The 22,988-nt window shown below is 39.7% G+C and overlaps 1 protein-coding gene across 1 annotated transcript; it reads right to left on the bottom strand.

The window, feature by feature from the left end:
• Window positions 1-327: 327 nt before the first annotated feature.
• On the bottom strand, window positions 328-21,459 carry LOC144248312 (histone H4-like). The gene is given in 2 exon segments (XM_085567810.1): window positions 328-1,102; window positions 1,104-21,459. Coding segments are annotated over 2 exon segments (282 nt in total). The 5' UTR covers window positions 1,335-21,459; the 3' UTR covers window positions 328-1,051.
• Window positions 21,460-22,988: the final 1,529 nt, after the last annotated feature.

Genomic DNA, 22,988 nt, shown 5'->3' with positions numbered 1-22,988 from the left:
AAGAAAGAATTTTTGTGTGATTACTTCTTCTAACCATCCTGCTTAGTTCTGTTAAGACCTACCTCACTACCTGAAAGTTAAGACATCTACCAAGATAACCTAATTCTACCCTCTTGCCCTCTTGTGATGAACATTGCTTGAGAAGTGTTTAGTTCATTGATTTGTCAAGGAAATTGTTGCGGCGCGTGGCATGCGCCCCCCCTCGCCGCGATACCCCGAGCGGTGGCGTGCTGGGCGGCGAGAGGGAAGAGAAGGGGCGGCCGCTCCCCCCGGGGTGCTCTGCTGTCCCAGTCGGTGGCGCGGGAACAGAGGAAGGCAACACGGGACTTGGGGGCGAACAAGATGGATTTATTCGGTGAGCCCCAAGACCTTGGGGAGAGGGCGAACAAAGGTTTTATACAGAACTTAAGGGGAGGGGAGTAGGAACAGCAACCAATGAGGGTAGGGCTGGGGAGGAGTTTAAGGCGGGACTAACATAACACAAACCTATCAGGGGAAACAGGGGAGTGGAGTAACACAAAGTAACCAATAGGGTGTTGAGCCTCACTGAATAGACAGGGAAGGGTCTGGAGGCAGGGGAGGAGGCTGAGAGGAATGACAGGGAATGTTCTGGGGAAAGGGGCAGGGAAAGGGAAGATTGACAACTTGGAGGGGAGTGGGTTAGGGCAGAGCTTGGGGAGATTGACAACTGGGGAAAGGAGGAGACTGGGGGGTTGGGGGGTGAACAGGCATTGAACAAATATCACATAAAATAAAATAAAAACACACCACCGCATCTCCCCCTTTCTTTTTACAAAAGGAAGGAGAATTTTGGTGTTTAAACATATCCATACATTATATAAATAATATAAACTTCATATATAAGATACAGCAAAATCATATGGTAAAATTACAAATTACTGAATGGACATAAGTTGAAAACTATCAGTAAAATATAAATTAATTACGATTACAGGATTACTTAATATAAAATATATAAAATTGTTTTTGATATACAATATAAAAGTAAGAATGCAAGGCTTTAGCTGTCGAAGCTGTAGAGAGTGCGAGCCTAGCGCTTAAGGGCGTAGACTACGTCTATGGCTATAACTGTCTTTCTTTTTGGCGTGCTCCGTGTAGGTGACGGCGTTGCGGATCACGTTTTTCAGGAAAACCTTGAGCACATCGCGCGTCTCCTCGTAGATGAGCCCCGAGATGCGCTTGACGCCGCCGCGCCTAGTCAGGTGGCGGATGGCCGGCTTGGTGATGCCCTGGATGTTGTCGCGCAGCACTTTGCGGTGGCGCTTGGCGCCGCCCTTGCCGAGCCCCTTGCTGCCCTTGCCGCGATCAGACATGGTGCTGCACTCGCGGCGCTGCTGCTGCTTGACTCAGGTTGAGGGACTGGCTTACAACTTTGTCTGGCTAAATTGTTCTTATATCAGACACAAAACTACTCAAAACTTTCTGTTTTGCTGCTCTGAGTAACAATCCAAAATAATATAAATAATATTAGATGGAATGGTTAAGTGATTGAAAACAAACAGAAATAAATATTGGAATCTAATTGAAACAACTGCAATAAAACAATTGAAATAAAATATTTGAATTTGAATAAAACAATTATAATTAAATTAATTGAAATTAAAATTACATAATTGTAATAAAGAAACAATTGTAACAAACAATGATAATAAAGATAAATAATGCGTTAAAATAATTAAAATGAATAAATCTAAGAAACAATCAAATAGAATTGAAATCAGATTTACCAAGAATAATTAAAAATCAGGTGATTGAAATAGAAGGAAATAATTAACAGAATTTAAACTAAATAATTGAATCAGAATGATCAAAATAGAATTATTGGAATTAAATAATTAAATCGGACAATTTTTTGTCTAATAACACAATCAAATAAAGTAATTGATAAACTGAAAACAATTAAGATATAGATTTAATATAAAACTATATTATTCAAATGATTCTAACAAAAATAACTAAATAAAATAATTTGAATAATCTATATTAGAAGATCAACTAAATATAACTAATAAATTTTAAACTTCGCAGCAATGCAGCAAGCCTAAAGTAGCGCAGCAGCTACGTGATCCTTGTAGCAATGATGATCACAAATGCAGCCTTTCTTTCTATAAAATATAACTTAGCAAGTAAATTATTCGAAAAATAATTAGAAGTAAAAAGAAGATTTTGTAGTTAAATAAAAAGGAACATTGGGTAGGGTACATTAAGGAATAGGATGGGGAAATCAGACAATCACTTAATTAGTGACTGTCATGATTAGCAGGGGAATCGGTAAAGGGTAGACAGGGATGCCGCCATTTTAGGGGGAAGACAAAATGGCGGGTTCCCGGTCTGGGGTTTCAGCCCCACCTTCCCCCGAAGGAGATCCCTCCCAGAAAGGGGAGTGATCTCCTAAGAAGGAAGGTCCCCTGATGGGAGGTCCTTGACGGCAACCTGTCCCACCAGAGGAGGAGCCAGAAGAAGGAGGGGAATGTCCAACCCCGCCTCCCCCAATAGGAACTAGCCTCATGCAGGAACTGCCGTGCAGGGCCATTGGGGGAAGGGATGGGACTGGCGGGAAACTAGGGGCGGAAAAGAAGGATCACGGCGGGAAAACGGGCTCCAAGTGGCGTGGCCAGCGCCATCTTGGAAGGGAGTGCCGGGTACACTGCCCTTGGCTGGAGCAGTGTCCGGCAGGGCACTTGGGGCGGCGTGGCCACAGCCATCCCCAAGGGAGGATAGGGAAAAGGTTTAGGAAAGTCTGAGGGAATGAGGGTAAAGGGAGCTTCACAGAAGCAAAGGGAGACTTACAGGAGGGGGGCCTGACTTAGATGGATATAAAGGGCCTCTTTTAGCAACCCTCCCATAATTAACATGCCGCCCTCTTAACTGTTCGTTATTGGTATTTTTTCTCTGCCCCCTCCAGCCAGCCCAGCTTGGGGAGGGGAGGACAGAAAAAACACCCTCTCAAGAAAAAGAAAAAGCGATCAAATATGGGCCCCCACAGAAGACTGAGGGAAGAGTAACTACCCTGAGTGGCTCCCCCCGGAAGGGAACCACCCAAGAGCAGCCCCCCCCCCAGAAACGAAAAATCCACCCGCCTGCCAGGGACATGCAAGGCTACAGCCCCTGGCTTGGGCGCAGACGGGGGTTAAAACGCGAAAAGAAAAGTGGGAAACCCAGCCACCCGTCGGGGGACCCCTCCCCCCCCGCATAGCCCACCTTACCTTCTGGGCCTAGGTGGTGATGGCTTGAATCTTTTTCTTGCTCCGATGGAAAAATCGCCCTCGGACTGGTGGTGTGTTCCCTCTCGGTCTGGCCCTTCCGGAGGCCTGGGTGTTCCCGTTACACCAGGACTCGTCCCCGAAGCCCTGGTGTCGGCCACTATCGACCTCCGGTGGTCTTAACGCCGATGCTGACCGAGGAACCCCTTCTCGGTCAGCCCTTCTTCGGGCTCCCCCGAGCCACTGCCAGACCGCCCCTCTTCGCCCTCAGGTAAGTCTACCCGCCAAAAATTTTGCAGCCCGGCCGTGGCTGCTCCCGGGCAGGGTAGAGAGCACGATGACGAGGGCGCAAGAGGGCCCCGGAGCCTCAATCTTCTCCGCTCGGCGTCCGGCTCCTCTTAGCACCATGCAGAGCTCCCACGGCCGCAGATGTTCCTCTTCCCTCCTTCTTCGTCTGTGAGGCGGGCGCCCCCACTAATTTGCCCGTTTCTTCCGTTTCTTCTAAAAGCCGAAGGAGGGAACCATCCTCTGCTACCATATGTTGCGGCGCGTGGCATGCGCCCCCCCTCGCCGCGATACCCCGAGCGGTGGCGTGCTGGGCGGCGAGAGGGAAGAGAAGGGGCGGCCGCTCCCCCCGGGGTGCTCTGCTGTCCCAGTCGGTGGCGCGGGAACAGAGGAAGGCAACACGGGACTTGGGGGCGAACAAGATGGATTTATTCGGTGAGCCCCAAGACCTTGGGGAGAGGGCGAACAAAGGTTTTATACAGAACTTAAGGGGAGGGGAGTAGGAACAGCAACCAATGAGGGTAGGGCTGGGGAGGAGTTTAAGGCGGGACTAACATAACACAAACCTATCAGGGGAAACAGGGGAGTGGAGTAACACAAAGTAACCAATAGGGTGTTGAGCCTCACTGAATAGACAGGGAAGGGTCTGGAGGCAGGGGAGGAGGCTGAGAGGAATGACAGGGAATGTTCTGGGGAAAGGGGCAGGGAAAGGGAAGATTGACAACTTGGAGGGGAGTGGGTTAGGGCAGAGCTTGGGGAGATTGACAACTGGGGAAAGGAGGAGACTGGGGGGTTGGGGGGTGAACAGGCATTGAACAAATATCACATAAAATAAAATAAAAACACACCACCGCAGGAAATAACCAAGAAAAGGGCTTTTTTGGGGCTCATTTGCTTAAAATGTGACACAGAGAAAATTCTGGAAATTGTTCAAATGACAGATATGACCAAAACAAAACCAAAACACAAGTACTGGTGATATGTATTTGACCTTGTTCATATTGAAAGACTTTATAGGTTTTTATTAATTTCAGTCCCAAACATCATAACTTATAAACAGAGAAAGTGAAGGAAAATTCAAGTATTGCTGAATCTCAAAGAAGTTCCTTAAATACCTCTTATAGAGGGGTTGATGGCTGACATTTTCAGCAAAGACCTGATCCAATAGTCATGTGCAAGACCATAGACTGAGGAGGGAGATAAAATCTAGTCCATGCAGCAGAGACCTTTCCAACTGATTTCCAGGCTTGTTACTTATAGTAGAGGCATCATCGTAGAGGAAGACAATATCATGATGGGACAGAAGAAGGAAGACTCTTTGGGTTTAGTCCTTGGTTCTACTACACACTTTGGGTGTGCCTTTGGACCAGTGAATGTCTCTCATTCAGCTTCCCATCTGTGAAATAAAAGCATAAAGGAAAAAAGTGAACAATTAATCCACCTTCATGGACTGCAGAATTTTGGCAAGTCCCTTATATTCTGAATTAGTGTATCCCATCATGACTTCCTGTATTACTATGCTAAGATACTCTATTAAAACATAGAAAGAAAACATATGTAATAAAGAAAAACATAAAAGCCTCCTCTTTAGACATCTTGGAAATGTTTTAAAATGCAATAATTTTGATGTAGTTTGAAAATGTTCATGTAGTTTGAAAAGTACTCTTAAGTGGCTGAGCCTGTTTCCATGTGTAGACATAATAATTTATCCAAGAAACTGAATAGAAGAGTGTTGAAAAATAGGCAAGAAAGGCTATATAGAAAGCTATATATATGGGCAGCATTCATTATAAGCTGAATATATGTGAGTAGCACTATCCATTTTAAACCCAGAGATATACCATTAACTAGTTATTGATTATGACACACAATTTCCATGCCTAAATTCTAAAATTCTAATAATATATTTAAAAAATTGGGGAAGTTGAACTATTCTCCACCTTTTTTTTTTTTTTTTTTTTAGAAAAGCAATTTAATTATTTTTGAGTATGCAATTAATATTTCCATTACTCCATGCTGGAAAAAAATTAATACGATAAAGTAATGTATTCGGGTTTTTCCTGCAATACAAGAAGATTTAATGAATTGAATGAATTACATTTGAGCCCATCTGAGTATATCTGAGGAAAGTGGATTTTCTTCCTGCCTAGTAAATTATGAAGGAAAATTACACCAATACATAATGGAAACAAGCTTTATTTTCTGAGGTCAGCATCCACATCTTCTGTCTCTGACCCTATTGCATTCATGCTTTTCTTCCTTGTAAGAGGGGGCCCTTACAGTTGAACAAGAGAGTGTTCTGAGTGTTTAACTGTGTCATCACAGTTGAGATGATAGTATTTTGCATTACAGGGGAAATAGACTTCTGCAATTCTCTGCCTGTGAAGTGTAAGGACTCAAATAATGCTCACTTCCTTTCTCTCACCATAGAAAATTAGTGTCTTAAGTCAGTTCTCTATCACTTAACCCCCCCCAATCCATCTCCACAACTGCAGAATAGTTTGGACTTTGAACACAGTGATATACATTCATTCAAAATAAGGAAACTAGTATTTCTAATTTATTTTTAGACTCTTTACAAGAAAAACGCCTCCCTGCTCCCATCCACAACAACTTGATGCCACATTTATTTTGATTTTTGATTTATTTTGTTGTAAAAGTCCTTAGGTTCTCAACATAGGTGCAGATGGTACATAGAGGGGGTTAGATTCACCAGGGAAATGTTTGTATTTTGTAAGATATGGAGACTAAGTTGGTGTGAAATCTTTCCTATTCACAATGAATGGCTGACATTACATTACCCTGGTCAGTCAAACTTGTTCCATAGTAGCACGAAAAACAGACCTCACCTCCTTTTTCATGGAGTTGCAGAATACACTTTATCTCGTTCCCTTGTTACTTTGAAGCCTTGAAAAAAATATTTCCTTTGTGTTAGCCCTGAATACTTGTCACATTATTGAGGTTTTAGAGAACATACTTTGGAGAAAACAGCCCATGATTCATTCTTCTTCCACAGCAACTTTAGATTGTAGCAAATGAACAATTTATGATACCATTTAATACTTAATTTTTTCCCATTATGATACTACCCCATGTTGTGTACAAAAGCTTGTACTAATAATTCCTTTCATGTTGAAAACCCATGTAATTTGCTTCAGATTGCTTTTCCGTCTCTGTGTGTCATTTAATGTCAGTGTTCTCATAGGTGAAACAAAATGACTGTCATTTGACATTGTTTTCCTGGGGTTGGGAAGAATCCTAAATTACCTATTCCTGTATCCTGTGTCATAAAAAAGTAGTAGGATTTACCAGCTTAGCATTATTTGCATTATAGTTCTTCCCCTTACTTTCTTCTCCTCCATGTACATTATTATAACTCTTTCTCTTGAGCTTATCAGTATTTTTTCAGATCCTTTTTGTCCCTCTTTTTAGCTTCAAGCATTAATTTTCATGGTTGTGCCATGCTAAATTTTCTGCTTCTTTTATTTATTTACCTCCACTCCTCCTCCTTTCTCTATTCAGCAGAAAGACATCCCACTGCTCTGAAATTTGCATTCATTGTTGACAGACTTGTCTCTGGTTAAATGTGAACATGCCTTTTCTTTTTGTTGAACACTTTCATGGTATCTTTTTACCTCACTTGTGCATATGGGCTGTAATACCAAATTTGTTTTAATTTAGGCCACATACTGGATTTCAGTTCTGCAGTACAAGTGGTAACATTTTTTCTCAAGTATTTCTGTCCTCTGTCCACTTCAATTTGGATTTCATGAACTTTGTTTCATTTTGTCAGCATGTGGGTGTGGGAACTCAGAACTTATTGGGCCAATGCTTGCTTAAGAAATGTGTTGATTTTGGCTGAGATACTTTTCTTCACAGTGGCTGGTATGGGGCTGTGTTTTGGATTTGTGCTGAACAGAGGGGTGATAATACAGGGGTATTTTTTGTTCCTGCTGAGCAGGGCTTGCACAGAGCCAAGGCCTTTTCTCCTTCTTGTACTGCCCCACTGGAGAGAGGACTGGGGGTGCTCAGGAGTTTGTGAGAAGACACAGACAGGACAGATGACCTCAGCTGACCACAGGATATTCCAAGACTCTGTGGCATCATGTCAGTATATAAAATGGGGGGAAGGAGAAGGAATGGGGGACATTTGGAGTGATGGCATTTGTCTTCCCAAGTCATTATAATGCATAAAAAGGGTCTGCTTTCCTGGAGATGGAAGGACACCTACCTGCCCTTGGGAAGCAGTGAATGAATTCCTTGTTTTACTTTGCTTGTGTGTTTTTTACTTTCTTATTAAACTGCCTTTATCTCAGCTCACAATGTTTTTGCCTTCTCCAATTCTCTCACTGGTGGGGGAGTGAGTGAGAGGCTGCATGGGGCATGGCTGCTAAGTTGGGCTAAATTGTGACAAAGTATTATAGGTCTGGAAGGGGCAGCTAGATGTTTCACGTTGTAAGGAGGAGTGCTGTGCTTCCTGCTATTTGGCATAATTAAGGATTGGTTGTAAAGCCTAATCCTAAAACTAAAACTGTGGTGTAGCACTTGTTGGGTGCACAAGTATGGCATCGGTAGCTAGCCAGGTCTTAAGCTGAGGGTCATGAGCAGTACTAAGGTTAAATTGGTAGCTGGAATTGACTTGAAAATATAGCCTCAACATGTATTTGCCTCAACAAACAAGATTTTTACTGTGAACACTGGAAAACTGCGTAAGTTTTGAAAGAAGCATATGGAAATCTTTGATTTCTTCTTTGCATTGAGTACTTGTCCTTGTTTATTTTGAGGATGCACATTTTCATTGTGCTTATGGATAGAGAGAAAGAGGATAAAAGGGAACTGATCAACTGTGTTGATAGTTTCCACAGGGGTAGGCCTATTAATAGGTTATAGTACCAGATACTTCTGTGGGAAAGGTGTGGTTCTATGGGTCACTTCTGTCTTAGTTGTTCAACACTGGAAAATTATATGAGGGTTCTGAAAGGCTGAAATTGGCTCACTTATTGCCAAAGCACTTCAGAGACTGATTTGGGAATTGATGTTTTTTTTCTTTTAGCCAGCACTGAACTCAAACCTTGGCACATACTCTTGGAGTAGTATTCTACTGTGGCACACTGGCCCACAAAACTCATCCTGTTCTACCATAAATCATTAAAGATCCCTTTGGAGTATTAAATGTAGAGATGGCAAAATCAATCTTGGACACATGCCAATTGGAATTATGCTGTTCTACTTGTCAGTTATCTCCTTAATTTTATATTAATATGGGATTACTCTGTGCTGTTAAACACTTATCAAGATCCAGCCAATAGCTGACAGCAAAGCAACCATTTAAAGTCGATCCATTGCCAAATATCTAGGTTTTCAGAGTAACTGTCCTGTTGCACATTTTGAATCTTTCAGTAAAGATGAGATTTTCCAAGCTATGTTGTTTTCCATTAGTAGTTAGCATACAGGGTGAGCTCTGTAAAAGAAGCTATTCTAAATAAACAGAAAAGAGATGGTGTCAGTGCCAAGGACTATGCAATTTCAGGTGTTCTTAGTGCTTTCTGAAACACTGGCCATTTGACAGGATTACTCATAGGATAGTACTAGTTCTCATAAAAATAAAAGTTGCTGTGGTACTAAAGCAGATTCTCGGTAGGTCTGTCTTATGCTTTACAAAATGTGTATGGTTCTGACTGCAGCAGTGTATAGAAAGCTCTGCTTGTGTGGGAGGGTGCAGGCATTATAGTTTTCCTTGTACTAGTTGTACCTCAGACACCTCAGATGAAGAAGTTGTATATTAGAGAAGTTTCTTGCTTGGAAGCTAAGAAGACCTGCAGGATGAATCGGTCCAATTACAGTAGAAAGCTAATGCAGAGATATATCTTGTGAACTCAGCCTGCCTTGTACTTGATCAGCCCTGACAGGGCAGGCAGAGAGTCGCCGAGTCATCTTTTGTTTCCCAGTATTCTCAAACATGTACCTTAACTGTACAGACAGTGGCATCAAAGTAGTCAGTGACATCAAAGGCAGTGGATGTCAAAATCTGTCTCAGAGCCTTACATACCTGTTTGTCTTATGCTTAGTACTCAAGAATGCAACTTGTTTGAGTAGTCAGAAATACACAAGTTGTTTGTTTTTTAATATATAATACACATTTCAATTTAAACACATTTATGTGCAAATTATAAAAATTCTCTTTGCTTGGGACAATTTTCACGTTAGGTCATTTAGTGTCAAAACTAGCCACTTAAGACACACTTTTTAGCATAAAAGATCTAATAAGAGCACTTTCTGTTATGGCATGACCTTTCATTGCTTTGTATTACTTTTTATATTGTTTGTACCATTATATGTGCTAGTTGCCATATTGAACTCTAGGAACTTGATCTAAACTTAATGCATAGAATTTCATGGTAAGCACTTTGAGAATATGTCTCTCTTTATGGCTACCAATGTGAAAACATACAAAATACCCCTCTCAAACTCATCCAAGTAATTTTAAAGATACCTGCTTTTTCACAAACTGTGGGTTGTATATGCCCAAGACAAGCAACAAGACCACAGTGACTATAAACACATAAATCCACAAATCACAATTCCTTCTATAGCTTGTATAGCTCTGTCCGAACACCAGAAACAATGTTCACAAGAAAAAGTCAATTTAGGAATCTAATGTGATAGTTTATGATCCCATCTGCTTTGGTCAAAATCAGAAAGTGTGGTCCTTTGTTTCAGAGAGCTGCTGGCGACTGACACCTGAAGTACCTGAGCCTTCTCCTCTTCCCCTGTGTGACCTGTTTCTTCTTGAAACAGAAGTCTGGACTAGAGGATGTCTGGCCCACAGCTATTAGTTCCACATACATCTTTTCTCTTGGAAAAAAGAAATCAATTATTTACAGTTCTACTCTTGAGTATCTTTGTTGTATTTCTATATGCTGGAATCTTTTATACAGGTGACTTCATAAGGGTTTTAGTGAGAAGATACTGAAATACTTTTAGTCCTTGTCATGAGTAAACAAGCAACAGAAAAGAATATTTTTAAAAATAGTGTAAATCTGGTTTAGATGTGCTTTCTATATGTCAACACAATTTCAATATAGAAATTTTGCGATTAATAACAGCAATTTATAATGGTATAGTATAATAACATACACAATGGGACCTGGGGCTCAGAGGTATCACTCTGGCTAAATATTGCTGCAGACACAAACATGCACAAGTAATAATGCTGGTGTTTTAGAGAAGATGTTATTCAGTCAAAAAGGCTCAAAGGGATTACCAGACAGGATGTATTGATGGAAGAGTTGACAGGAAGACATGGAAGAAAACTGCTTCAGCAAAAGGGCATTAAGTGTTGGGAGGGGAGGTGGAAAGCTTTCTAAGCAGCTTTTACAGGACATGTCCGTACAGAGATCATCTACTCAAACTGAGTCATTGCAGATAATATTTTCTCAAAGATTTTTATCTTTAGAATTTCAAAACATCATCCTATTCTCTCTGAATCTTTACAAGAGAAGCTAAGACTACTATGAGTAACTGTGATTATCACAGATCACCGATTGGATACTGTTGACTGAAATATGCTCATAAACTTGGAAAAGTGAATAGCCTTGTCGAAACATCTGCCTAGGTATTTTCTTTTTGAAGAAGCCACATATTTTAGGACTCAAGGACATATTTCACACAATGTGATAAGGTCTTCCAAAACTGACCAATGCACTTCATGCAAATATGTGTTTTCCTGTGACACAATCCTTGCAGCAGATCCATTAAAAAAGGAGTTCAAACGTGTCTGGCTGTCCGTGCCCAGGGCCGGAGGCTCCCTGGCTGTCCCGCTTGGCCCAGGGCAGACCCCGAGCGGCCGCCCCGAGGCTGAGCCCAGCCCGGAGCGGGGCCGGGATCGCTGCGGGTGGGAAGCACAGCGGGGACAGAGCACAGGGAAACCGAGGCACGGGAATAAGGGAAGGGCACTTGGGTGAGTCTCCAAGGATTTAATCCCAAAGCGGGGCAGAGCAAGTGACAAATCTGAACCCGAAGGGGCTGCTTTGAAAGGGTAGAGGGAACACGGGAGGACACAGCCTGGGACCAACAGGAGGCATCAGGGGAGGGGTGCAGGGTAAGGGCTCCCAGTAGAAGCCAACACGGGGAGGGAGCAAACCTCACAACCCAATCCTGCTTCGAGGAAGGGATGAGAGACAGGGAACACTCCAGAACCAAAGGAGTGTGCTACCTTTGACACATGGGGTAAGACAAGGGAACAAGGCAGGCATACAGAGACTGACAAGTGGATTGACATGCATTTTGGTGGGGAAAAACTGGTAAACAACTCAGGACTGAACCATTAGGGAAGCCAAATGGGGTACAAAGAATGAACCATAACAAACTTATAACAAGAAATATTAAAACATACTACAGAAGAACAAACTGTAAAGTAACAGAATACCACATTAAAGGTAAGAGCCTGACTGTCAGGAATGTTGTTGGGTACAGGTGTATACCTCATCATCCGAGCTGAAAATGCCATTTCCCTTTCATGACAGGAAAGGGAACCAAGGGTGGACTTAAGAATGACTATTTTGTTTTTCAGGTCTTTGAGTTCAGTTTAGCTTATGCACCTGAGATAAACCAAAATATTTTTCTTTTTCCACTCTATAGTGCTGAAGAATTTGTCTCTTGATTGCAAATCTCGTGAGCATGTGTTGCTCTCTTTCTTTACCTGGAAACTGCGATATTGAAATCAATATGCCTCTGTAAAATGTTCCAGCTTCTGTGAAACACTTATTTAATGAAAATATATTTACCTGTAAATCTTCCAGGGAGCTCTAATGAGAACCACATAAAACATTTCTGAACCACTAATACCACTAAATTTCTCTGAGCTAGATGACTTTCCCCCTTTGTTTTTGCATTCATGTTTATAAGATTTGACATTAACTGTGTTTTCTGCCACAGTGAGACTTTAAATGACACATTTTAGCCTAGCTTTTCCTCCTTAAATTCAGGCTTCTTATTTTCCCTGTATTAGTATGTGGAAGCTCTGTTTGCCTGGAGCATTTCTTTTTTGTGTTGTGTCCTGATTTTTCTTTCTTTTTTTTCATTCATAGCTTTGACATCTTGGCTGCTGAATTTGCCTTGCTTCTTGTAGTAAGATAGAAAGTTAATTAATCTACTTTCCTAATTGCACAATCAAACTAGATGATGTCAACAAATTAGAAGACACAGAAATGACACGTACATTTTGGGTACCTAGATAATGTCCTACAATATTTTTTTCATACAAATTGCATGCTTAATTAATTGCTTTAAAATGTTCACATATTTTTGTGCAAATACAACTTTGCTTGTGAGTCGTGGAAATGAAAGACAAATTAAATTGCCCTCCCACATATGAAAATGTTGCCATTAGTGTTGCCTAACTGTGCTTGGTCATCTGCTTTTTTACCAGGCATAGTGATAAATTTGTATGGGATCCTTACGCTCTGAATTGCCACTGGGAATCCAACAGATTTAATTTTCTCTTGAGTTACCAGCATGTGAGGTTTTGTTGTTTGATTAACTTGAACATATATGACTGATAAATAAATATCTTTTGGCTTTGAAGAAAAATTGTCTCAACAAGAAGGAAAGAATTAAATAAACTGGCTAAACCAAGGAAATGAGTGAATTTTTTTGCACTTCTTTTTGCATCTTTGAGTATCACAGTTGTTTGAATTATTCATTTGTAGCTAAATGTACAACTGTATAATATACAAATATCCCTAAACCAAGATTAGACATAAATCTGTTCCAATAAACAAACGTTAATTTATAGAGATGACCATGAAGAAAATGGTCTACCTTTTTAATTTAAAAAACCCCCCAAAATCTCTAAGTCAACTAGTCATAGCTCTTAGCTTTTATTTCCTAAAGGAGTGGACTTAAACTGGAAAAAAAGCTACAGAATATTTTGGAATTATTAGCTTTCTTATAACACAAACATGTCTTTTTGTTCTGTTGGTTGTGTGTGGAGGTTTTTTGTGTTGTGTTTTTCCTTTAGTTCGATTTTTTGGGAAAGTTTATGTAATCTTAAGGAACAGAAGGTTAGCAGTGCTCCAGTTGTTATAAAAAGATAATCTGTAAAACTTCCATTCCTGGATTTACCGTGACGTGTGGGTGTGAAAGCTCTGTGTCTGAGTTTGGGAAGAAGAAGAATACATCTGAAGATGCCATGCTTAAAATTGGCTTGTCTGTCTCAATAATGGGTGGAACTCCCACTGCAGAGCATTGTGTTTATTCAGCTCAGAACAAGAAACACAGTCTGTACTCTTCATTTAGGAGTAAGTTTTAAAAAGAGCATGGATTTTTTTTTAGCTTAAATTGACACAGAGAACATGGAATACATTCTTGAGATTTTAAAGTGATTTCTTTCCCATGCCCTTGATATTCTTTTTCCATATCACTACTCATGTATCACTAAACAGGAAAAGATCAGCTTGCAGATTTCTGCTAAAACAACAGAAGCTTATTTTGCAGCTTGAGTGGCTTCTTCCGTATCTATTGCTCCTGCAGCTGCTGCTGAAAAAGCAGCTGCTCCCTTCACATGCTCTGATGCTGAAGCTGCACCTTGAGCCTTGCTGGCGGCTCAGGTGGTCGCACAGCTCCTTGGCACATCCAAAGTGAGCTTCTGGCTGTGTTCTCTTCTGAAGAGTTTGCACACAAGGTCAGCAGAGGCCTGTGTGAAACTGGCTTCTGAGGACAGAGGACTGGTAGGTTTTGGGCCCACAGGTGTGTTCTGCAACCTGCAATCCTTTACCTATGAAGTCTTGTAGTCCCAAAAATCAAAGCCCAGTTTAACTATTTAAGGAAAAGGTGATCTTGGCTCATGTTTGAGCCAATTGACATCAACCATTCAGTGCAGAGGAATGAATGTAGAGGAAGCAGCTGCCAACAAACCTCAGCCCCACAACAGCAGGCCAAGAGAGTGAGATGCATAGCTTCTACCCAAGCTAGAATACAGTCAGCATGCATGGGCACCACCAGAAGAGTAGCTTGACAGAATTAAACCCAGGTGTCTGTGATCAGACACTAGCAGGAAAGAATGTGGGCACATTGAAGTACTAGTCAGTTTTGATTGATGTGTACTACCCAAACTAGATCTTCAAATGCTGTGGGAGATTCATATTAGATTTGGAAAACTATAATAAATATGTCCATTAGCTTTCCTGCAAAAAGTGATAGTGACCTGGCCTAAGTATAAGCAGTGTGAGAGAGCTTCCTAGTGTGTTCAGTGAATTTGAGACATATTTTCTATGTCCTCAGGTTTTTTCAGGTTTGAAACTCTGAGGAAAAATCTTCCAGAACACATACTTCAAATGCTTAATGCATTGATAAACAAAATATATATTTAAAAGAAAATTTATAAAATGAAGGTATGGATAAAATCTTAATGAGAATAATGTTTTCTTGATAATAGATCATCTAATTAATTTTAGATGGAGCTCCTCTTTTAGTTTGGTTTCATCCAGAAGACATCTAGTTCATGTATTTGGATTGAGATTTCAAGTAAATTGTTGTAAGTGGGAACAACCTGAAGTCACTTCCCAAAAACATCCCTGACTTGAACTAAGATGTTGATGGAGATGCATTATTAGGTAATAGTAATTTACCCCCACACTCTCCATCCCCATTTCCCTTTAACCCTAATATTAGACTAAGTTTAAACTTTCCAATGTTATGTAAAAGAAGACTGCTTTTTACCTCTGAGGTTATAATGACAAATGTAAGAGAAGATAACAATACCTTTGGCTTAATCAAGCATATCCTAACACATAAAATTAGGTGTATGTGAATAAGCTAGGTTATTTAACTTCCACCTTTTCTAGGAACTTAAGGAGCCAGTCTCAGAAAATGTCAAGCATTTTGTCTGCTACCATTTCTTAATATGCACATAGCTAAGCACATGCTGGAATTAAAACTAGTTACAAACCTCTTAGATACAATTTATTCTTTATACTATAAAAAGCTGGAAGGAAAAACTGCTCCTTGAATTTGATGCTTTAGGGGATGATGAATGTGATTTTTAAGGATCCATCCATCTCGAAAAAGTCTGTACTGTGTTTGAAATATTGAATTAGGGGTTTTCATTTAAGGTATTGTACAACATCACCAGTATTGCTGGCCAAGAGCTGTTTACTTCTAATGACAAAGTTAAGATGCTGCATTTTGTTGGGTACTTTGGGCTAGGCCTAAAAAAGGGATCAGGAGGTATGCAGATGTACTTGTTGGCTTGGGACTGGCATGCCTGCAGTGCTAAGCAGAAAGGCAGCAGTAAGGGCTACTACTTTTCTGCCTGCAGTTTTAAGGACAGTGATCTTAGTTATTACTGCTCCTTGAAACTTGCCAGTCTTAGAAAAATCTACTGAGCAGTTTAAATTTGTTTTATAAAACACCATTTCAACAGGATTTTAGGTGGGTTCTGCAGCATCCATGGTGGTCCATGTTGCCACAGCTGTACTTCATCCAGGAGATATCTAAACTCATCTTGAGAGTTTAGTGTGAGAACCAGTGTGAGTTTGCTTGCTGCAGCTTCAGTGTCCAAAGAGTCCAAAGAGTCCAGTGTCCAATAAGTTACAGATACTAGTTCCCTGATTTTGAATGATTTGCTACCACTATGTTCAAAGTCAAATTAGTCTTTAGTGTTTGGCAGTTTACATGTGAATTTTCCCAGTGCTATCAGAGCTTGGCCATAGTGCAGGCCCAGCCCAGTTGAAACAACTTTTCACCTGAGGAAATTACAGATTATTTGGCAGCTTTATGTGCTGATTAATGAGTGTTTACTCTTTGTTTAGCGATTTCACCACGTGTAATTCCATAGATACAGCAAGGAGTCACAATATAGCCTGTGTTGTTAAATGCCTGTGTTTTTACTTTGCTGAAGGTGTGAAAAAAAAAATCTCTGTTTTGATTACCCAATTAATAAGATTACATAGGCTCTGCTTGCAAACAAACTGCAATGAGTGAATTCTCTCATTTAACTTTGCTTTTTCCCATGTGCTAACAACAGCACTTTCAAATTAGCCCATTTTCTGCCTATAATAGCCCAAACCTATGTATTTCTGTTTCTAAAGTAATCTACCCTGATTTTTAAAATATAATTCTGTTATGGTGAGCATTTATAGATGGACTCCTTCTTAGACATAGGTATTGACAAAACTGGTAGTTCTCTCATTCCACTTGGTTGCAAACTGTTGCAAGACAGAGGTTTAATCTCAGAACATTATAGGAGTATTGACTTTCAGACTACACTGCTTTTGCTAGTGCAGTTACTTAGATAGTAATTTAAGACTCACAACACAAGTGGAAATGAAAATTTGCATAACTGAATACAGGGGAAAAAAAAATCACCATGGCCTAAATTCTGAAAATATGCATGCCTACCTGAGAGTTCATGTTCTTGTCTCTTCAGCAGGAGCAAGCATTTGCTCAACATTGAATGTTTGCATAAATATTGCCAAATAGAGATGTCTGCCTTATTTTCTAGTAGAGCAGAAGAGTCCTCAACAAAAACCTAACAAGAATCCTCTCTGCAAAACAAAGAGAAGGAAGATGGGAAATGAGCTAGTTTAATTTTGGCATATTTCATTTCAGTATATAATTTTTTCAAAGTAAATATTTGTCAGCAGTCCTACTTTCCTTTTTGAAAGACTTTTGGGTCTTTAGGTCCAGCTTTCTGGCACTCTAAGCAAAATTGTGACATAATCCTCTTCATTAAATGGTGAACAACTCTAACAAATTAGAAAACTAGCCTTTTTCCTCCATTTTGGGGAGTTGTTTCATTGGATAACTTTTTCCAAAGACTACTTAAATAATTCTACATCAATGATGTCAGACTAACAGTTCTGCAATTGCCCCCATGTCTAATCTTCATGTGATAATGCTTTTGCAGTACACTTGTTTGGTATTTCGAGAATATGAGATCAGTTTTTGACACTGGGGAAAGGTGGGTCTATATTGTTTCCTTTGTAAGTATTTGTTATATGACACCTTACTTATATCTATTTCAGACTGTATACGTACTTCCCAAATCTAGTGCTGGTACAGCATATGAAATTCAGTTTTATTACCCTGTGTCTGTGTATCTCATTTAATACTTGAGCTGAAATCAATATCATACTTATGTAAAATGAAAAAGAAACCCCCATATTCTGCTATTAGTGATAAAGCATTGAGAACCAAGTCTGGGACTTCATGTTGGACAGACAGGTGGGTTTTGGCTGAATCTTCAGCATTTGAGATCTTGTACTGCATTGACATATTTCTGAAGGAAACATCTTGCTTAGGATATACCACGTCTTCTTACAGTACACACAAACAAACCTAGCTCTTTTGCCTTGTGCTTATGAAAGCACAGCTTATCAGCTTATTATGCTGATGAAAAAATAGGACTATAATGCAAACTGCATAAGCATCTGGAACAGTGCATGTGTCTCAACCAGTGAAGTCTGACATGCTGTGTATTGGTAACTTGAGCAGTTTCCATATCCAAAGTGCTGCACAAACATAGCTACTGGATGTGATGGTGAGCTTTAGCATGAGCTCAGCGGTGGGAAAGGTGAAAACAAAGAGGATATGTGACTTGTCAGTGAGCCAGCTGGGACTAGAACCCGAATTCATGCCACTAGAGTGCACTACTTCCTTCTCACTGAGAATGAACAGAAAGAGGTTGGCAGTGTAAGCAGAAATGAGACAAGGAAGGCTAAAGTCCACCTGGAATTAAATCCAAACAAGAATATTAAAGCCAAGAAGGTCAAGGACAAGAAGACGGGCTTCTTTAAGTACTTCAGTAACAAAAGAAACACTAAGAAAAATGTAAATCTGTTACTAAATGGAAGTGGAGCCCTGTTAACAAAGGATACAGAGGAGGCTGAATTTAGTAAATGCTGCCTTTGCATCGGTCATCACTGACAAGACCAGCCCTTGCTTTCACTTGCTTAAGGAGGACTGAGTTGGAGTCAGGCAAACCTGGCATCCACAAGTCCATGGACCCTGATGGGATGCACCCACAAGTGCTGAGAGAGCTGATAGACACCAAGGTGGGCAATTTACAGCCATCTTTGAAATGCTGGGGTAATCAGGAGAAGTGCCTGAGGACTGGAAGGAAGCAAATGCAACACTGGCCATAAAAAGGGAAAGAAGGACCCAGGAAGCTACCAGACAGTCAGCCTCACATCAATCCATAATGATTCTGGAAGCCATTTCTATCCTCATGGAGGACAAGAAGATCATAAGGAGTAGTCAGCATGGATTAATTGGAGGTAAGACATACTTGAACAACCTGTTTGCCTTATATGATGAAACAAATACCTGAAAGGATGAAGGGAGGGCAGTGAGGATTCAGCAGAGGGTGACAAAGGTGAGTAAAGGACTGGAGTATCTCTCTTATGAGCAAAAGATGTTGGAGCTGGTTCTGTTCTGCCTTGAGAAGAGACAAGTGAGAGGGGATCTCATCAATGTCTGTAAGTACCTGGAGTGAGGGTGTCAAGAGGATGGAGACAGACTCTGCTCTGTGATGCCAAGCTTTTTTCTGTGTCCAGTGGGACAAAAAGTGGGCAGAGATTCTTGTCAGGAAATTCCACCTGGACACAAGGAAGGATGTAATTTCTGTGCAGCAGCTGAGCAGTAGAACAGATTGCCCAGAGAGGTTGTGGTGTCTCCCTCACTGTGAATGTTCAAGAACTGCCTGGATACAAAGTTGGGCAATGTGCTCTGGGATGATCCTACTTGGACCAGATGACCTGCTGTGGTCCCTTCCAACCTAACCCATTACGTGGTTCTGTGAAGAGCTTTGAGACACCTCCTTATTAACTCCCTTTATTCTGATTTGAAAGCTCTTTTTCAGGAGTAAATTTGACATTCTTCTGCTGTTATGCTGTTATACTCATCTCTGCCTCCTTTTGCCACAGGTTCTGGAGGTTCATTTTTGTGAAAAGTGCATACTATCATCAGTTCTACTCTGCTATTCTTCCAGTTTTGTTGAGTGCCTCTTGTGCTATTTCAGTTAGTTTCTCTTGTTATAGATGAATCAGTACATGAAGGATTTCACAGACTTGAAAGAAGTAGTGCTGATATGAAACAGCTAGAAAAGAGAAATAAAATGTTTGAGACATAAGTATATGGAAACAAAATTATTCTAGATTTTTACAAATATCTAGGGAACTTGCTTTCTAGTTTTTCCCTGGCCCATGTACGTTCTTCATCTTCTTACATCTGTTTAGTATACATGCATACGCATGAAAACAGGTAGTGAGCACTAAGCATATATGGTTATGAAATCCTGTCAAGAATTTTGGTTATCATTCTCATGATAACCTGAAAAAGTTATTTAAAAAATCACAGAACTGAATTTTCTGGCTCCTTTTTATCATGACATTATATTACAATGATATGAAAAGTCATTGAGAAGGGACAAGAGGCCTGTTATGAGAAACTAAATATTCCCTGTTTTCTTTTTACTGCTTTTCTTCAGAATCCAGATATTTCTATTTTGGAGGATAAAAAAGTTTCAAGGACTTGGAAGGAAATAAAGATGCAACATGAAAACAGTAACAGAAACATAATATAAAAGGACTTCAGCATAAATAAATTTGCTTTTCATTAGAATCTCTTCTGAATTTAGTAAGAATCAATTTTAGAGAGAATTTGGAAGTAAATGTATAAGGGTGACCTATAGTGAAATAAAAAATGAGTAAATTTATCTGTAAAGTAATATGAATTTTGTTCATCAATTTTTTATTTGTTTTGTTGTAAAAATACTTAAGTATTGTAAATCATGTCATAAATCAAACATCATAGGAAATTAGTAAATTTAAGAAAAATTTACTCTTCCTTTTATTTTAGCAGGGAAAAGATGTGATTTTTTTCCCTATGTCTATGCAGCCGTAACCTGAATTTCTAGAACTCAGAGAATGCAGGATTAAAAGGACAAGACATCATATCAGTTCAAGACATTCTATGAAGCAAATCACTTGATGGGGAGCTCTAGCCAGGAGAGGGTAGGTGGAGGTCACTAGGCCTGTGTCTTGGCAAGTCCACATAGCTGTAGAGCTGTCTTTGCTGAGTGGAAATCTGATCTGCTTTACAATGAAAAACGGCTTTGGGGAAAAATAGTCTCATGAATGCTTATTTTTATAAAATGTCTGGAAAAAATCACCAGAGCTGTAGAAAAGAGCTCTACATTTGGGAATGTTGGAGAATGGGGACATCTAAAAGATGGGTTTAAAGACATGTCTAGACATACCTGCCATGACAAAATCCACAATCCCTCTCCTCCCCTATCTTTTACTTTTCATACCTTCCTCAGTAGACCTTGGTTAGCCTTACACCTATTACTGATATAACTGTATCTTCACAGAAGACAATATATTGAATAACTTTTTTTAACTTTCTATTTAGATTTCAAGGTAAAACTTCAATCTTCTGGGAGCTCCTCACAGGTTTGTTTAATACACTTGTCAATCTCACAGCCCCTTCTCTGTCAGCTAGCTAGCTGTTTTCTTTTTAAAAGGACTGGTTGTGTTTATATGCCAGTGAATTTGAAAAAGAACAATCTGAGGATGACTGCAGTACACCAAAAATTATTAATTTTATTAAAGCATGTGTGGAAAAGAATATGAGGAAAACATGTATGTCATTTAACTGATATGAAAATACATAATTCTGGATAATGAAGAGTATTGGTAATTCACACTAGCACAGTTTTTTACTTTGTGTGTGTGTGTGTGTTTTGCTTAGTTACTGCCTTCCTTCAAGACAAATACCAAAAAATATTTCTCTCATATTTTTAGTATTTCTTTCTTATAAAATTATTGTGATTAAAGTCTGCATTGTTGAGTTACTGCCCACATTAAAAAAAAACAAAAACCTTACAAATATCTTTCTGAATGTGACAAGATGTGTTCCTTCCTTAGACCTCTCAGCTCAGGAGCATGTGCTCCTTTTTGGTCTAAGCACCATTGGAATACTTTTTTTTCATTCTGAATATAACTTATAAGTGAACCTACTTGTTTTTGTGGCATTTGATACTTGCATTTGCACTGTGATTGTTCCCTAGTCCCCAAAAATAAGTTTTGTGGCTTTCTTTTCATTCAATGTATTTCTTAAACATTAACTTTATTTACTTCCATATAAGAAGTTGTAGATGATTGATTAATCATGTGATGACTGCAGATAGTTTCAAATTGAGAAGCAAATTGCTTTCCTTGGTTTGGAAAATGTGAGAAAAGGAAGAAAGTTTTAAAAAGATAGTCTGTTAGTTATTTTGAAATACAGCATTGTCAATTGGTGTGTTTAAATTCTGTGATGTCCTCCAAAGCCTGGATATTTCCAGGCTCTTCACTGGGTCTGGTCATGGAGACTATTTCCATAAGCATTAAAAAGACTCTACCAGAAAAGCTATATATAAAGGATCTTTTATGAAGACCTCATGTAGAAGAGAAATAAGGAGTATACTTAGTACTATGTTGAAATGGTTAAGTCAGATGCTAGTCACAGTTGTTATGTGTATATTAATTTTTTAGTGGGAGGCATGAAAATACCTGATAGCTTTCATTGATTAAGACATAAGCCACAATATAATTTTATTTGTACTTCTTTGAAGAGAAACTATTTATATTGCTCTAGAAAAGATGTGATTGGATGGCTGAGGTTTGCCTTTTGACTTACAGTCTCTAATGAAAGATGTGGTACTTGATAGACTGTATTGATTCTGGGGGAAACCCTGCAGTATATTAAGAAAATAATGTAGGCTTTAATGAGCTAACGTGCTCTCTGAACTAAAAAATTGAAAGAGAATTAAGTGATGGCAATCATGGACACTGAAAAGGCAGATGTTTGAGAAGATCAGAGTAATAAGCTTATCTCAACAATTATTCTCAAAATAATCAAAGTGGAGATAGTTCCTTGTTCTATAACATGCTGACCCAGATCTTCAACTGCCATCAATTGTTTTAGCTTGGATAGTTTCAAGGAGCTGTCCTCTCAGCTTAGCTGAGATTTACAGCAGCTGGCTGGGCTCCAAGCACTTATTTGCATCCCATTTTATTATAGTGTACTATTATTGGCAATGCAATCACAATAGCTGACTTTCATGTGTAGAAATCTTATGGTCCAGTAGCATAGAGGACAATTGAAAATGCCCCATGCGAGTCCAATCAAGCAGCAACTTGGAAATGCATAGCTGTAACTTTTGTACTCTCTTAAGACTGAAATTCCAGGAATGAAAGAACTGAGGTGCTTCAGAATGGCAGATGCTCTGTGCAGCAGCATCGTGTCATAGACATGCTGTCCTCTTCTGCCAGCCTCTGCATTGAATAGCCAAACTAATGTAAAGTACTACATAGCTATCTTACCTGGTTTACAAAACAGCTTTTATAATTCATGTGAGCTTTTTACACTCAAAACCCTTTTGCAGCAGAAAGCCACCCACCTTGTACATGAAGCCAATAATCCATTTTTAGT

Source organism: Lonchura striata, chromosome Z (assembly GCF_050655825.1).
Source record: "Lonchura striata isolate lonStrDom1 chromosome Z, ASM5065582v1, whole genome shotgun sequence".
NCBI classification, from domain to species: domain Eukaryota; kingdom Metazoa; phylum Chordata; class Aves; order Passeriformes; family Estrildidae; genus Lonchura; species Lonchura striata.
This window is presented reverse-complemented; position numbering and strand designations above follow the sequence as displayed.